Source organism: Nelusetta ayraudi, unplaced genomic scaffold (genome assembly GCF_046127955.1).
Source record: "Nelusetta ayraudi isolate G7.1 ecotype Tasmania unplaced genomic scaffold, CSIRO-AGI_Nayr_v1 ptg000068l, whole genome shotgun sequence".
In the NCBI taxonomy this organism is placed as follows: Eukaryota; Metazoa; Chordata; class Actinopteri; order Tetraodontiformes; family Monacanthidae; genus Nelusetta; species Nelusetta ayraudi.
The window spans coordinates 1,889,566-1,907,061 of NW_027466118.1; the positions used below are offsets into that span (position 1 = coordinate 1,889,566).

The window sequence follows — 17,496 nt, forward strand, 5'->3', positions numbered from 1 at the left end:
GACATACTCAGGATGTGGGTAGATTTGGCTGGATTTGGATTTTTGACTTCTCGTTTTGGCAACTTAAAATCATTTGTTAGCCATTTTGGCCGGCGTGTCAAAACGTTTGTCCTCTAATGAATTATTTTGTGTTACTTTTCAACGTAAAATTGTAACTATTGCAGTGGAATCCTTTTAGCTACCATAGCTTGCGATGCATAGCAGACGCTGATGTATTTGTGGCCTGCAACAAAATGATTGACTGATCAATTGACACGTTTTCTTTTTCTTGCCAAATGAGGACATGTCAGGGGTTTACCGCTGCAGCAAATCAACCACCAGTCATTCCTCCCACTCACCCAACCTGTGTTTTTTTCATATAATTGGATTTTTGCATTAAGGATGTTGCAGAGATATTAGACCCCTCGTTATGGTAAAATATTGTTTTAATAAAACTGGTGTTCTTTTGGTCCGCCATTTAGTGTGTGTGTGTGTGTGTGTGTGTGTGTGTGTGTGTGTGTGTGTGTGTGAACCGGTTCAGCATGCGCACAATCTTGCCAGTGCATTGTCATGTGCGTCCTTACATTTGCAGTGCGCTGAGCTCGGTCTGCTGCGGCGCGACCTTGCGTGACCTCCCCCATCTGTCCCACTCTGTTGTGCTTGAGATTGGCAGATATCCGTCCCGATCCGGTCCCACCGCTGCCTCCGGTCCCAGATAGGCTCCCCCGGTTAACTGCGCCGCTGCAAAAAAAAAATCACAATTTACGTCGACAAGCCGGTTATTCACACTGTCAATTCCGCTGACTTGTTGTGAGTAGCCTGAGCGAGACCGATCCACCGAGCCGCTGGGATGCCATCGCTCGTCTCCTCCTGCCAAATGTGCCACGTTTAACATACAGGTGTTTAATGACTGCCCCCTCAGAAAGACTTAATGTGCGGGAGTTCACGCGATGCCTCTATTTCTCATAAATACACATTTTATGGGTTGCAACTTACTGCAGAGTGCCTCCAATTTAACTCCCTGGGCTTCACGTTTCCGCCTCTCTGCCGGCCAGCCGTTATGGATTGGGCTGATTTACGAACTATTTTCCTGGACAGCCTCGACTTTTTCGTCCGCTTGCGCTGCAAAGCCCCTGAAAAGGGTAAGAAAAAAAAAAAAAAAAGTGGAGCTGTTGTTCCCCCCCATCTCCCTCCCTTACCCCTCATTTCATCGCCCGTGTGCACCCTCCCAGCCATATCCCCTCTAATGAAGCTAAATCTAGCATGCTAAATGGGACCAGTCAGCTATGTCATTGATGCTGGAGCAGCAGCCGCAGCCGCAGCCCCTCTATTGGTCCCCCAAGGCACAAACGCCACTCCAAGACAATGAGCCGGTGGCATTAGAGGCGTCCGCAGCGCGACGGGCACAAACAGTGCGGGCCCAATAAGGCCAGGCCTCGTCGTCTGCAACCGGCTCTGGAAGTATCCTGGGCCGCCGCAGAGACAGAGGCTCTCGTCTGTGTGTGTGTGTGTGTGTGTGTGTGTGTGTGTGTGGGCTGCAGGGATCAGATAAAGTATCGGAGTCAAAATGCGTGCGCGTGCGCCAGAGTGCAATGGCAGCCGCGGTGGAGCCCGGCGGTGTAGCAGAGATCAAGAGTGGAGAGACGTGCTCGGCAGGATAGCAGCCTGTCAATTGCGGCGCTCTCAGCACCCAAAGTTCTCAGCAGCAGGATCTGGTTTAGAATCTAATGGCTTTCGAGTGTGAGCAACACAAGTGCGTAAGCGCCGTAATACGGGACCCCTACACGACAATCTAAAAGGCACACACACTTGTGGAGACTCTCTCTCCCGCGCGCACGCGCACTCACAAACACACACACACACACACACACACACACACACACACACACACACACACACACGCGTACAGTGTTTCAAATCCCTTACTGAAGTCCAATATATCCCTCACAAGCCCATTAAAGGTGCTTCATACAACAGCCTCTCAGCGAATACAGAGAGAGAGGAAAGTGAGAATAGGACATGCTGAGACACACACACACACACACACACACACACACACACACACACACAGCCGCCTATTTTGTTTCTGTATGGTGCTCCAAGTTAAAACACACCCCAGCAAAATCGTTTTACAACCCGATGTATCATACGTGTAATCTGGGATATTAAAACAGCCATATTAGATATATTGATTTATGCAGCTAAAACTTTTTTGAAAAGTGTCATTGCTATGTAAAGAGGATAATATATATATATATATATATATATTTTTTTTTTCCCCCCTAATCCATTATTAACCGGCTCGGAGCAGCAGCCAAGCCACATATATCAAAGCAAAGAGGCAAGGTATGCTATGCTTGTTAGGAACAGACTGGGGTGCAGCAGAGAAGGTTTTTCTATTTGTGAAAGAGTTTGCAGAGTCACACAGTGGGCGTCGGCATGAGCGCTGCTTTGAAGATGAGTGTGTGTTTGCTGCATTTTGTTGGTATTACAACCGGGGACTGCCTGCGCTGCTGTTACCCGTAAAACTGTGATGCTGTGATGAAATGCTGTTTTAAATGGTAAGTGATTGCACCACAGTTGGTTATTTAGTTGCTAACCCAGTCTGCCAAACATTGTTAATTCAGTCCCTTACAAGTTAGTTGTCTGTGTGTTTTTTTGTGTGTTTTTTTTTTTACACCTGCCAGGCACTTTGAACTAGAGAGACAGAAAAAATGTTGAACTGCTGGGGGGAAACTTATTAAGGCGCACACGCCATTATCTAGTGTGGAGGAAATCTTTGATAAGCAGCTCTGGTCCAGACACCCACGTGCCTCACCGGAGCTCATCTGCTGTCAGCGGGAATGTTTTCATCTTGCTTTCCAAAGCATAAAAATAATTAAAAACCAAACCGATCGAAAAACAATTTTTGTATGTATCGCCAAAGTGTGAACAAACTGCTTAAAATGACATTTCTTAAAAAAGATAGACGTTTCAGAAATAGTGTAAGCTTCCATTTTGACGCAGATGATATCGACTGTGCGTGTTCAGCCTGTGTGCCGTGACGCTCCAAGATGTTTGCCTCGTGTTCCATTTTTGTAAAGGCTGCAAGTTAATGGATCAGACCAACTGGTGTCTGTGCCATTAAACTTTAATAGTTGCATGTTCTTGCAGTACCTTCCTCGTGTTTCTTTACATTAGAGGGGGATGGATATGGATGCATCGTTCCCTGAAGCTTCCCGGCTTTTAACTCACCGCTATCTTTTTCTTTTCTTTTCCTTTTTTCAAAGCCTGCTTTTATTCTCTTATTCCGCACTTTAAAGCACTCTTAGCCTGATGTGTTTGCAGTTTGTCAGAACCACTTGGGCAGAATGACCGCTAAGCTCAATTCCGCGCTTCAAAGTCCGGTTCTAACGACGAGACAAAAACATGTGGTACGCGCTTCCATAAAACCTTTTCAATGCGTATTTGGATGACATTCGGTTCCTCCGAATTAACTCTTACAAACAAATAGTTGGCTCGCATGACCTGAGCTGTTTGTGTCTTCTCATTTATCACCAATCATGGATGAGGACACCAAGATATTCTTCGGCCTGATTCAGAAAAAAATGAAATCCTCTCTGGGCGCTTCCACTTGTTTCTTTCCCTCTGTGTCTTATTCCAATAGGCGAAATAAATAAGAGGGTGGTTGCGCTGCCCTTTTACTTAACATTTTTTTCACATCAAATCACTTGGTAGAAGCACCAGTAGTTTTTTTTAATTTGTTAATATTCAAGCATATTTTAATTCAGCAAGTATTCAAAATTTAAAAGGTTTGAAGTTCACTTAACATTTTACAGAAACACACATGAACCAGCAACATTATGGGAGGATAAAAGTGGTTTCCGCTCTTGTTTTTCTCTGGTGTTTGACATTTGGACCTGATCTGACTCCCCTCTGGCATGTTTTCACTCCTCTAATCGCTGCTGTCATTTACACGTCCTAATGTGTTTGGTAAAGAAATGGCTCCCTAACCTGTAAGGAGACAGGATCTCTCCCCCCCCCTCTAAAAGCTACGGCGTCTTAGCATTTCACCTCTGCACTGAGTCGCGGGACAGTGCGCGTAAACACGCAAACAGGCGGCGGCGGCGGCGGCTTGTACAGTGAGAGCCAGTCAAGGCCCCTCCGTGTGTCACCTCTGTCGTGGTGTTAATTAGACAGTGTCACCGTCTGTCCCCAGTGACATTTATTGCACATTTGAATATTTTACCCAGACAGATGGTAAGAATGTCAAGGCGCGACACTGAGTTATTAAGCCCTCGTCCGCTCCCTTGACGACAGAACGCGATGCTTGTCAGCGCGCGATTGTTTTAATAACTCACTGCCAGCGCCGAGGCAAAGTTTGCCTCCACTCGCCGTGCTGCGGCAAGTTCCCGGGGCGTAGGTGAAAAGAGCGCACGCGCGCGCCCGTGCGGCAGTCGCCTCGGTGCCGTTTCGCAGGATGAGGGCAGACAGGGATTCCCTCGATGAATAAAAGAACAGGTGCTTTTTGGCTCGGCGACCTCCCCCGCTGACATTACCCGTCTGCACGTCGCCTCGGCGTGCGACCCTTTGCTCTCGGCGACGCCTCCTGTCAGATGCGACGGCGAGCGCGGATGCGCCGCTCGAGGTGCTGCGAGTGCGATTCTCAAACATCTCTGTAAAGTGTGGCCGGCAGTGCGGTGAGCGAGGAAGGGAAAACAAAACGGCTCCGGTGCTGCGTGTGCGGGGTGCGACAAGTGAGCCGGGAAGCAGCCGCAAGAAGTTTGCAAGTCACAAAGCTGGTGAAAGGATTCTGTAAATGACCAGATGGTGTGTGTGCACCCCCACTTTTTGGCTCGTTCGGTTCAGCAGCACCAGGATCGCTCAGCTTTCCAACTCGGACACCTCGAGTGGAAAGAGTTTCTAGTGAGCCGGGAGATTTTGTTGGATTCAGTAACCAATCAGCTCTCTTTATGGGTAGATAGGCGGATGTTAGGAGGCCAGGAGGTGGCTGTTCAAAGGTGTTCTGAAAAACCATGAAAGAAGAGCAGGAAGTCGAAGCTGCTAACAGTGGCTGCTGCTAAAGAGACAATATACAAGTGCTGGAGTTTCTTAGTGGTGAGCAGCATTGTTTGTATATGTGAGATAAATCCAAACAATTGTAAACATCTGATGGGCCGGTTTATCACTGTGCAGCCATAGCAACGCATGCCTAGATATTTGTCGCAGACTGGCGGCTAATTAACCGACAGCTCAGCTAATTGGTCAGTTGTCGGCAGAAGTGATCCACTTCTCCAACCCAAACATTGAAAGTATTTTCCCCTGCGCAGACAAAATAGTCTTAAGTATGTGCGAAAGACGCCCGAGCGCGACATGAGCACTGACTGAGAGTCACCGTTACTTAAACTGTAAAATTAGCCTCGACAAAACCACCTCGGAGCTAAATAACGAGAGCAACATTTCCATTAGGAGAGGCTAGAATGTGTGAACGGAGCGGAGAGGGTTTCTGCCAGCTTATCGTATAGAGGCTCCTCTGAAACGGCCCCATTAAAACAATGCGCTGTGGACGTGCCTTTATTGAGCTAATTAATGCATAAACATCGACTCGTTAGCGCCTTATTCCCTTTCCCAAGCTAGCCGCTAAAGCGGCCGCCTCCCCCTAGAACTGTGTAAAACAAACGCTGCTCCTCAACTCTGCGTCGAGTCCATAATATAAGTCGGGTTTGTTCAGTCATTTGGGTGATATCCGCCCTGCTGCCGCCGCCGCTGCCTCTCATTCCCACATCCCGCCTGTCATTTCTCCCCAGAGTTTGCGAGGCGTGTGTAATTACCCAGTTTGTTTGCACCTTGGCTCTAACTGTCGCCGCTTTCACAGCGAGCGAGCGCAGGCGGGCAGGCGGGCTTGCGGACGGCGCGCTCGCTAAGGCTTCTGCGCGCAAACCAATCAGTTTCCAGCAACAAAAAAAAAAAAAATTTAAAAAAACAACAAAAAACGCGGGGTGTGACGGGCAAAGGGTATACGCGACAGTGCTGGTGTGTTTCTAAGCACATGCGTGCGTCACCCGGAGCCCAGTCTGGCAGACGCGGGGAGACAGAGAGAGGGACCTTGTCGTCCCTAATCCCTTTGTTTTGAGTCAGATTAGAGCTTTGCGAGGCGTTTGCGAGGCCTGCAGAATGTGGATTTAAGGATTAGTCTAATAAACAGAGGCTCTGTGGCACTCTGCAGCCCAGTGTGGAGATTACACAGGCACCAAGAGTTAGGAAGAGAGAGAGAGAGAGAGACAGAGAGAGAGGGAGACAGAGAGAGAGAGAGAGGCATTGCCTCCCTCCCCAATTTATTTCCATGCTGAAAAAAAGAGAGACAGTCAGTCAGAGGGTGCCGACATCAAGGAGCAAATGAAAGGTGGATGCGGCTCCTCGTCACACTTCCTGATCAGTGTGGCAAATTTTGTCAATTGTCCTCCCTGCAGGGACCACAGCTGCTCGTCACATATGCTCCGTCTGTGTAAAAGCACAGCCGTACGGGTGTTCACTTAAAACACACACACGGGCGACTGAAAAAGGAAAAAGCAACCACAACAACGGAAAACAATCATTCTCACTTTAAGAAGACGGTGGAAACCAAAGCAGGGGCACGTCAAATCAAAAGCCATTAGCAGCTCCTTGGGTTCCTGTCACTAATTTTTATTTTTTATTTTTTTTATTTATTTTTTTGCTTGTGCTGGCTCTGATTGACTGTCAGTCCCCGTCGTTGACTGATGGACCGTCGCGTTCTGTGAGCGATCGCGAAAGCAGGACACCCAAGGCAACGTTGGCTTCGAATGTTTTATGACCTACTTAAATAAATCAATATTGCAGCCATGTCATCGACAGATCAACTTGTTAATGCACAATGCAACAAATCAATTATCATAATTATTATTATTATTATTATTAGTAGTAGTAGTAGTAGTAGTAGTAGTAGTATTTATTGATTTGCTTATTTTAAAATGCAATCAGTCTGTTTTTTTATTTAATTTAATTTAATTCAATTTAATTATAATTTATGACTAAAACAAAAAAAAAAAAAAAAGACTGGTTGGATGAAATAACAGGGCGAGATGTGCAATGATAAAATCTTTCCTGTCCTGCATGTCCCTCCGCTGTCGGCTCCAAGTTGGCCCGCGGTTTCCAGTTGAACTGAAGCCATGCAAACAGCCCCACCGATCATCTTGCCTTCAGTATGCATGTGCAGTCCACTCTGTGTGTGCGCGCGCGAGTGCGCATGCATCTTTGAGATTGGAGACGCGATTAATGAGTCGTCATGGTGAGCAGCCTCTCGGTCATCGCAGCCAGACCCGCCCTGGTTGCCGTGATGCCGATACGAGGCCGCCCGTGTGCTAAAGACAGAGTGACGCGCAGGTTGCCGTGCGTTTATATATGCAGATGGATGCAGGAATATTTTCGCACGCTAATTCATTTGCATTCGCACGTGCGCACTCGCAGTGCGGGAAGCAATCCGGATGCTGCGCACTTCCTGACAATAAAACCCTCAAGAGTCTCGCCTTCTAAACACACACACACACACACACACCCACACCCACACCCACACCGTCCTTTTTTTTCCACACTTACACGGAGCTTACATCCGCCATCGACGTACACTGTAAGATAATGAGATATTTGTTTAAAAAGCCGATAATTGCCGCACAATTAATCACGTCAGCTCATCGTGCTCCGTTCAACGTGTTTCCGGTGAAGAGAACAAATTAATCATAAAAAATAATGAGTGTTTACACTTCACGACAACGTGGCAAACGCAGGCCGCTCACATGAGTGGCGACGATTTGCCACAACTCCGGCCGACGCTGCTTTTTAAAAAAAAAAATAAAATAAAAATCCCCATGAATGCTGCTTGATTTGCCGGTGAAATTGAGGCCAAGTCTTATACAACAATTAGGTTTTGTCGTTTTTTTTCTTCCCCCCGCGTCTTTGTTCCCGCGCAACCTCTCCGTGTTCCGTTCTCTCCTGGTCGGCTCCTTTGTTTCCCTCAGTCACTCTGTTCCTTCTTCCTTTTGTGTTTGCGAACAAACTGCGTAAACAACTTAATTTGAGCAGCAGCATGAAAACAGTAGAAAATTGAGAGCGAAACGCTTTATAGCAGCAATTCCACCTTTTATGATAACAGGCCCTTTTGTTTTCGATAGGCTGGCCTTTTTTTTTTCTTTTTTTTTCTCCCTCCGTTCAAGTTCTCTCCCAGAAAAATAGACAAATAAAGTGGCGGCGAAAGAAAAAGCGTTGCTGGAAGAGCCGGTGAATAATATGATGGAAAGACTCCATACTGCGCCGCCACCAGTCTTGCTGGCTGATTGTTGCTTTTGGTTTGGTTGCAATTGAATTAAATGAGCCAGATAATGGCAGCTTTACAGCCTCTTAAGATAAGACGAGGAATGATAAGATTTCCCTTAAGCTCAAAGGAAGGGAACAACACAAACATCTCAGAGAAAGACTTTGACAACGGCAAAAAAATCATTCAGGTTATAAAATATTCAGCTTCAGTGTATTTTAAATTTTCGACTAAAGCACATATATGGACAGTCTTTCTGAAGAAGAAACTGGTCTGCCTTCCCTCGTTAGAGAAGGAGAGGAGATTCAATCTTTTCCTACGACTCCTCTCACCTCTGAACCCTGAACAATTTGCACATTGTCGAAGCATCATTATCCCCTCGCACAGCCATAAATGTATCTGAGCGGCGAGCGGATATGATTGAGCCTTCAGCCCCAGCCAGGTTTCCTTGTCCGCCGGAGGAGACCTTGTTTTGAACGAGGCAGGTCATTGTTTGCCAGAAGTGGGCGGACCTCGCCGCGGCTGCTTCCTTGCTCTTGTGTTGCTCCATGTATAGCGGCGCACTAGTTAAGTAGGTCCAGGGCCGGTTCCGGGTGGGGTCAGAGCTCTCCATGTGGAGTTTGCGTGTCCTGCCCGTGTGTCCTTTCTCCTGCGGTGCAAAGTCGCGCACGTTTGCAGGTCAATTGGTGACTCTGAAGTGCCTGGAGGTGTGAATGTTGAGTGTGCGCGTGTGTGTGTGTGTGTGTGTGTGTGTGTGTGGTTGTTTTTCTTCATGCTGCAGCTTTGGTACCGCTTCATTACGGGCGACCTTTCCAGGGTTACCCTGCCTATTAGCAAGTGACGTCTGAGATAGGCCCCGCCCCCCTCCGCCGCCCCGCGGAGGTTAAGGGTCGATAGAAGGCAGATGGATGCGCATTGATTTCCAGTCTCCCAGTGGTATTGCTGATACCCGCAAATGTATTACACAGTACTCACCTTGTGTAGTACCTCTATCAACATGACCATTTTGGCTTTAGAAGCTGTCTTGTGATCCAATTGGAAATTGCCAATAAACTACATCGTTTTTAGCGAGTCCCCCTTGAAGACCAGCAGTAAAATCGTCTTATTTTGGCGGGAATAGAAACAGGAAGTTTGCAGCTTTGGAAGGCCCAGGAAGTTTCAAGGTGACTTTTTTTTCTACCAGTAGGAAGTCCTCTCTAGGAGACAGCGGGGCTCGATCAAGGTATGTGAACTGCGGGACCAACTAGGGAGGACGTACAGCCTCAGGAGGAAAAACATCAAAATGGTCACCTGATCAGAGAAGATGCCCACACTCTGTGCTACATGACTGACCAATCACGCTTTCCTAGGCAATCTGAGAAATCACTCAAGACTTCTTTGGCACAGGTTTTAAAGTGGGATTTTTTTTAAAATTATTATTTACTTTTTGCTAGTTTCTAGTCTTGAAATTGCTGGCTTTATTATTTCTAACAAAGACGGAAAACCAACGCAAACTCTGTGTATTTCTAGGAGTCTTCACATGGCATCGTAGTTTTTAAACCTCTTCTGAGTAAACACCAGCTGCTCTGCGAGGAGTCATCTGGACAGCATCTGAACTCCCACCGCCTCCTCGCCTCCTTGCCGCCTCGCCGCCTCTGCGCTTTACGTGTCTGATAAGCGAGAGCTGCGGTTGGTTGGACGCCGCCTCTGCCGCTAATTGACTTTAAAATCCAGGCCAAGCAACATGCAAACTATTACAAACCGCGCAAAAAAAATAATACCCACGGCCAAAGCCGGGGTTGTCTTGGCAGTGTTTTTTTTTTTTTTTTTTTTTTTTTCCTTCTTCGGGACGATTTGATGCAAGCTTCAACGCAGCAGAAAAATACCTGAGGCAGCCTAGAATAGGTAATTAACCCCCCTCGCTCAACCCACCCTCCCTGGCAGCAGGGGTCAAGTCAAGTCAGACGGTGACCGAAAGGAGGAAACAACGAAGCAGCTATTCGCAAAGTCGGACTTCCTCTGAGGCAGATGACGAGACATGCCGGTGCCTCCGCATCCCCCTGCAGGCAGGCAGGCAGGCAGGCAGGAAGGCAGGCAGGCAGGCAGGCAGGCAGGCAGGCAGGCTGCAGTGTCAGATATCTTTGTACCAACACCTCCATATTACACCCAAAATAGATGTAAAGGCTTTATTATACATCCGTGACACGGATTAAGGAGGGAGCAGAAGCACTAACCTTTATTGGAGTTAAAAAAAAAAAAGAAAAGAGTCAGTAGGCAACAAGCTGACCTACTAAAAGGTTAATACCCGCGCTGACGATTAGCGCAAAAAGTCAACGGAGTGGCGACACGCAGCAGGTACACGGAGAGCAGTTTCGGATGGAGGGAGGGGCGGAGTGACGCGCGCTCAAAAATGTAATCTTTGTGAAATGTGTTGTGACAGCCGCTGTCAGGAGCATCACTGGCTTGACGCGCTGACAAAGCCAGACGCCTACTTGTGTAATAAATGCTGTTGAAGCACATGACTACACGTGCGATTTAACGGGCGAGGGGTGGAGGTGGAGGGCTGGTGGGGGGGGGTTTGTAAAAAAAAAAGAGAGAGTGCTTGCCTCAAAGCTCTGTCTTTCACACCGTTTTTCATTGCGGCGCTTTTTTTGCCTTTGATATTTAGACAGAGGTTGATCAGGTTGGCTGGGAGCGAGGGGAGACGTCACTGTTTGATGTTGGCTAATCCACTGAAGTCATTAGCTTCCTATTAACTAGGTGGGATTTGTGCTCAGAGTGGATTTATACATTGTCATTTTCTCTTCTTCTCCCACCCACCCCCCCGGCCCTCTTATTTGCAGAGAAATGGCCATTATCTGCCACGGACCTCACCTCCGTACTTGCACAAATTAATAATTCTCCCTCCCTCGCCGTGATTCTTCCAATTGCTTTTCTCGCTCCGCCCGGATTTCATGGTCACTTCACGGTCGCCTCCTTTTCTCTCCGCAAGCCACTTGTTGTTGGCACCGCTGGCTGAGTTTGGAGGGTGTGGGGGGGGGGGACCTGCCTGCCTGCCTGCAAAAAAAAAGAAAATAAGAAAGAAAAATTGACGCGACTCGGCGGCTGGACTGATAAATGAGACGCTCCGGCTCGGCGTGACGTCCAGGGGAGGCCGGGCCCGCTGTCACCGGAGTAATTAAAAAGCAAAAGTTTGGCGTGTGCGCTTCGCTGACCTTGAGGGGATCACCTGCGTGGGCGGAATCTGATTTATATGCGCTCCAGAACTTGCGATTGACCCCCTCGGCTTTCTCCACTTTATCCATCCATCTCTCACTCTGTGTCCTTTCTCCCTGGAGTAACATCACAACTACAATCTGCCACTCTGATTACCAAGTACATGCACGCTCCTCTCGCACACACACACACACACACACACACAAGCGCTCGTACCCAGACGCGCACATTGATTTTCGATGATGCCAACCAAATCACTCTCACCGACGACCTCTGACTTGAATGTTGCCGCTGTCTGCTGTTTTATTTATTTATTTATTTTTTTTTGAAAACCGTGTTTACCACGGCTCGGCTGAGAAGGAAGCCGAAAGTCCCGCCGCACGCTCCCTCAATTCAACTTTCAAAAAATAACCTGGAAAATCAAACTTTGCTTTCATCACCTGTTGCGTGCGTGGGTTTTCTTTTTTTCCTCCTCGTCGTGGGCTCTTTCATGGAGGCACGGTTGGCTGCGATTCCCCGCCTCCACCCCTTCTGTTCCACCTGTCCCTACCTGACCCTCTCGTGCTGCCGGAGCTGCTACACTCACGGTGGAGAGCGGCTAAAATGATTTAACTTAAATACCTCCAAAGATAAGAATATTAGGTTGATGGATGTGCATTTCATTTTTATAATTTTGTATTATAATTTTAAAATACTATAAATATTATAATTTTATTCCATGCATGCAGAAGACAGAGAGATTGTGGACTCAATCAAGAGCGTGGTAGGAGTGCGGCGTTAGATTTAGCTATTAGCTATTTAGCTTTAGACTTTAAGAAGAAAGAACTCATTGAGCAAAACAAAAGGCTTATTTTGGTTTATTTCATCTTTTCAATTACCTGGGTAATACTGTGATTTAACACACTGAGACTTTAAAATCAGTTACTGTGTTTGTGTAACTTTCTTGTGATATTGTTTGGTGCACCTCATGGGCTCTACAGTCGTTTCCTAGCATCTTTGTTGATCTAGCTAGCCCATAGTAAGTCACTTACCTCGACTGTTATCTTAAGCCAACCTCAGCATAAGGGTTACACATTTCAACAGTTTTATTGTTGGACGTCTGCAAACGTATTAAAAGCTCTAAATCTTTGTCTGCTGCACAACCACCACTTCGAAAACCTCGCATGGAGCCGTTTCCTCCGAAAGCCTGCATGGTGTCAAACTGTCCCCTCATTCCCTGAGTCAGGATCCCTCTCTCTTTCTTTTTTTTTTTCCATCCCCGCACTCCATCCAAGGTACTAGCGCATTAAGGGTGAACTCCTAATAGCCTTTATGATGGATGCTGGAGCATAATGAGCTCTTTATGAGACTTAATACCTACTGTTAATCAATGGACATAGCGGCGTACGTTTCAGCACTACCTTCTAAGCATTTTAAAATGAGCCCTTGCTGAATGGATCGGCTCACATTTTTTGCCCGTCCTGCTGCTCTCCTTCCCTCCCTTTTCATTCTTTATCCGCTCCACCGTGCAATTTGTTACATCACATTTTTCCCGAATGGAATTATTCCTGTCCTTTAGAAATGCCCCTCCTGCCCACTCTCATATCAATACGCGCTGACCATGCATAGAGATGTCATCACGGTAAAAAATAAATAAAAAAATGAAATAAAACCCGCACCGCTGTGCCGTAATGCAGCGAGCAGCCGACTAGACGTCGCTGGGCCTGGAGCAATAGAAACACGGATGACCTATTTATTACCATAAATATCCCATATAGGCTGCTGCTGAAAGCGCTCCTGTCAATTATTGCCGGTTGTTGTATTGTTGTACTTTGATCTTTTGCTGCTAATGTAATGCATTGCTCAAGGCTGCCGCCGCCGCCGCCGCACGACCATTAGCTTCACAGTCGTGTGTGTAATCAGCTCACATGGATTCTGCTTCTGCCGGGAAGGTAAAAGACCAGATTGGGTATCGGTGCACGGGAAATAATGGGGACACGCGTGTTTGAGTGACCCACAAGTTGCACGACGAGCTGCGGCCGCGAGCCATCAGTGGCGATGCTTCTCTCCGTGCAACAGGCACGGCTAGATCATGGATGTATCATAAGAGCTTGATACGATGCTGCTGCTCTGCCGGCACACCAATGATTCCAGTGGCCACCAATGGTATTGCAAGAAAAAAATCACATGGGGGGCAGGACACCTCTACGGAAGAGGATTAGGGGAAGAAGAGAGAAGAGAGAGAGAAAAAAATTTTAGATAGATTTATTTTGTCAGGTTTCCGATTGAAGAATAAAGTTGAAATTTCGAGATTGAAGTCAAAATTTCGAGGATAAAGTTGACGTAAAAGATACGAAATGTCGTGAATAAAAATCCAAATTTTGCAGTTAATGTCAACATAAAGGAAGTCAGAATGTCGACAATAAAGTCAAACGGCTCTGCGTGCAAGTCTAGTGGAGTACTTCCGTTTTCGCCAGTTTCCTGATTACTGTGGGTGAACCTTGTGAGATACGTCTGTTTTCGGCAGTTTACCTTTAACTGTGGCTAACTGGGTTAATCCACCATCCACTTTATTCCCAAAATTCAAAATTTCCACCTTATTTGCGTCGACTCTATTCATGAAATGTGTACTCTATTCACAAAATTTCAACTTTATTCACGAAATGTTGTCTTTTTTACATCAACCTTTTTCACGAAATGTTGTCTTTTTTACATCGACCTTTTTCACGAAATTTTGACTTTATTCACGAAATTTCAACGTAAAACTCGAAATGAAAACCTAAATAAAAATCTGTCTTTCCTGTAATATTTTTTTACTTGTGGCCCTAATCCTCTTTCTAGTTTGTATTTGTAAGTCTTGGACTTTCAAAAAAAAAAGAGTTGATTCCAAGCGTGACGTCAGGGCTTCCTACATGCTGTGTCTCGGCTCGTTCTCATTGGCTGATACGTTCTGATCTGCATCTACGTGAGTTACAGAGGCATGATGGGAAGTGACACGACTGCAACCGTAACACGGAAGTAAATTCAATATGTCTGACTTTTTTGGCATCACATGCCTGTTGAGCCACTCCATTGAAAAGCATGGGCCGCCAGGTTGGACGCCCAGGGCTCAGCGCAGATGCCCTCGTGTTTCTATTTGTCGTGGTGGTATATTCAGAGCGTGCGCCTGTTTGTGCATGCTACCGTCCACTCCGGGTGGAGTGGGGCCGTCTTTGATTCTCCCTCTCCATCCCCTGAGGGAGCAGGATTCATTGGGCCTCTGATAATGAGGGACAGGCCAGCGATGCCCCCAAGTCATTCCTCCTTTTTCCCCATCCATCCTTCCTGGTGCGTCCGGCTGCTTTCGCTTCTAATTCGCCTCCTTCCCAGCACCGAGCATCGATTCCCGTCGTCGCAGCCCGTCTTTCCTCTCAGCTTTTCTGCCAACTTTAATTTCTGCCCTGACTCCTGGCCCCCTCGGCTCCTCCGCCACTGTTCTTATCGCCAGCATCAGCTCCGGAAGGTCTGAAGGTTCCTGTTTCTGACTTGCCCTCCATTTTTTTTGTGTGTGTGTGTGTGTGTGTGTGTGTCTTTTGATTTAAATGCAGCCTGCCCGTTTTTCATTTGTGCGGTCGATAAGTTGTCTATTTCTAGATCCGTCGCTCTCTCCCCGCGGCAGCCCCGACTTTCTCCTGGATCCCATTTTATATTTGCGCGCTTGCTAAAATGTCCACCCGCCGCACTTCTTACCTAATCTCCTGCGTAGATCCTCCAAAGGAGTCGCGGATGAATCACACTTAGGTTTTATTTCGCTGTTATTTTAACACCTTCCTCCCTCTTTTTTTTGTCTCTGTTCTCCAGGTGACTAAACCGGAGACTGACGTTACGGAGACGCGCTAGAAGGACTCCTCCTCCACCTACCTGCCTCTTATCCTCCGACCTTAACGCAACGCTCAGCCCTTTAACACACACACACTCACACACACACACATTAAGACAAAAGCACCAGCCCTACGGCAGCATGGACCTGAAGGACCGCCGGCACCGCTCCCTCACCCGGGGCCGCTGCTCCAAAGACTCCCAGTACAACACGGCCTCCCTGGAGGCGGACGAGTGCCGCGTGCCCACCCAGAAGTCCTACAGCTCCAGTGAGACGCTCAAGGCCTTCGACCACGAGCAGCGGCTGCATTACAGCGGCTGCGTGAGCGACCTCGTCCACCACGAGGCCGACGAGTACTCCCGGCAAGGTGGGTCTCCCAAAAACCAAAAAAAACACGCCTCTGTTCCAGTCGAAGGTCACACCGCAGGTCTTGATTTTTTTCTTCTTGCGTTGTTAATGAGAAGATTTCACTTTCTTTATGCTGACTGCCTCTGGTGTCGTTGTCTGCTATGTGTGTTCTGTCGATGGCAGAGTTGCATGCGGTGACCACACGTCCTCATTGGCCTATACAATCCCCCCTTCTCGGCTTCTAAAGTGAATTCGGGGGGAGGGGGGATTTTCTCAAAGTCCTTATCATGCACAGGTTTTGCTCCACTTACCGTTCGGTCATTAGGCCGTTCCATGCATTTAAAATATAATATTTATAATAAAGCGCTGCTCTGGGCCACTGGCATTATTCCGAGTTGCCCGTCACGGTGTTGAGCCTGCGTCATAAAGCCAAAGAGACCCAGGCGGCTCCTGCTCTCAGATCAAAACAAAACGATGCACTAACGGCCAGCGCTGCTCACATAAAGGAACAATGCCGAAAGGTAAATGTAGTTTTCCAGATGAATTGCAAAAAGAGTGCTTTTTTGTATTATTTATTTTTTATTTCCTTTCCGTTGTGGTCGTGGTCTGCACGGCTAGCAAAGCCAGAGAAATCTGCCAGACATTTCTAAAGATTGTTTGGATATCTGAATTTTCAGTTCAAACAGAAAAGGGATACTTTAAAGTGTATAAAGGGCAAGATTTCCAAAGCAACTTTGTCATTTTTTAGCATCGTGGGGTATTTTTGCAGTATCTCCAAAGGCCGGTTCGGTGTCGTCTGCTGTCTGGGTTTTTGGAATATGGTCGCCCTGCCATCGCATTGTAATGACGGAAAGTCATATGAAATGCAACGTGACTGTTCAGACTGAAAAAATCTGAATACATGTCTCTGTATATGGACCACATATGAAAGTGTCCCAGGTCGGACTTGAATTCAGATTTCGCTGTTCAGTATGAAAAGAATCAAATCTGAGTCAGTGTGAACGTCGCCCTCAGAGTTTCTTGTGTTTAGTTCGGATATACGAGCGCTAGGTGGCAACGGTGTTCATTGCCTGGAGTCTGTTTTTTTTTCCGACAGTAATTGTGCTTATTGTTCTTTCTTGTCAAGAACGAGGATGTAACGTTATTGTTGTGTTTACATCTGCGCCAGCAGCGAGGTGATTGCAATTGACGTAAAATCTGGGGACGCAGCTGTTTTTGAATTGTCGGGTGGATTTAAATCCTGCGATAGAACACTGAAAACGTTACTGCATGAGAGAATACATATTTAGAGCAAACAAAAACACATGTTTTAGTTTCCAGCTGTTTTTTTTTTTTTTGGCATTTAGTTTTCGTGGAAATTTAACGCGAACAGACCACCAACCTTATTACTTTCCGTCAAGTTGTTGCTCGGCACGTCATCCGAAGAAAAGCATAAACTTGTATGTTGTACGTTAAATTCAATTCAATTAGCTTGCAATTTATCACCACGCATTAAAAATGTATTTGTGAAATGAAGCTCTGAATCCCAAAATACCTGTTATGGTGGTTGGGGGGAAAAACTGTTAATTTGAGGCTGAAAATGTCTGCTCAAAGCAAACTGAAAGCTGAAAGTAGATGGCACCAAAAGATTTTTGCAGTTATTTCTGCTGCCACTGCCGTCCCACAAAGCAAAGCAGCTCTTTCCAGTCCAGCGTGTATCGTTGAGCCAGGCATCTCTCAAGACTTTTTGGAAATCCACTTGTTTTTTTTTTTTTATGTGATTTTTCACTTGGCCGAAACTTCTGCTTCCACGCGCTCAATCAACAGTCACATTGTTGCGAAAAAAGAGATT

General features: G+C 46.8%; 1 protein-coding gene across 1 annotated transcript in view; it reads left to right on the forward strand.

Annotated features, from left to right (window-relative positions):
- LOC142898560 (teneurin-2-like) overlaps positions 1 to 17,496 on the forward strand; it is a gene marked incomplete at its 3' end in the record, with an annotated part of 54,387 nt that overhangs the window by 9,501 nt on the left and 27,390 nt on the right. The window contains exon 2 of the mRNA XM_076041537.1: positions 15,299 to 15,684. Within this exon, the coding sequence (XP_075897652.1) occupies positions 15,459 to 15,684 (226 nt within the window). The remainder of the gene's footprint in view (positions 1 to 15,298; positions 15,685 to 17,496) is intronic.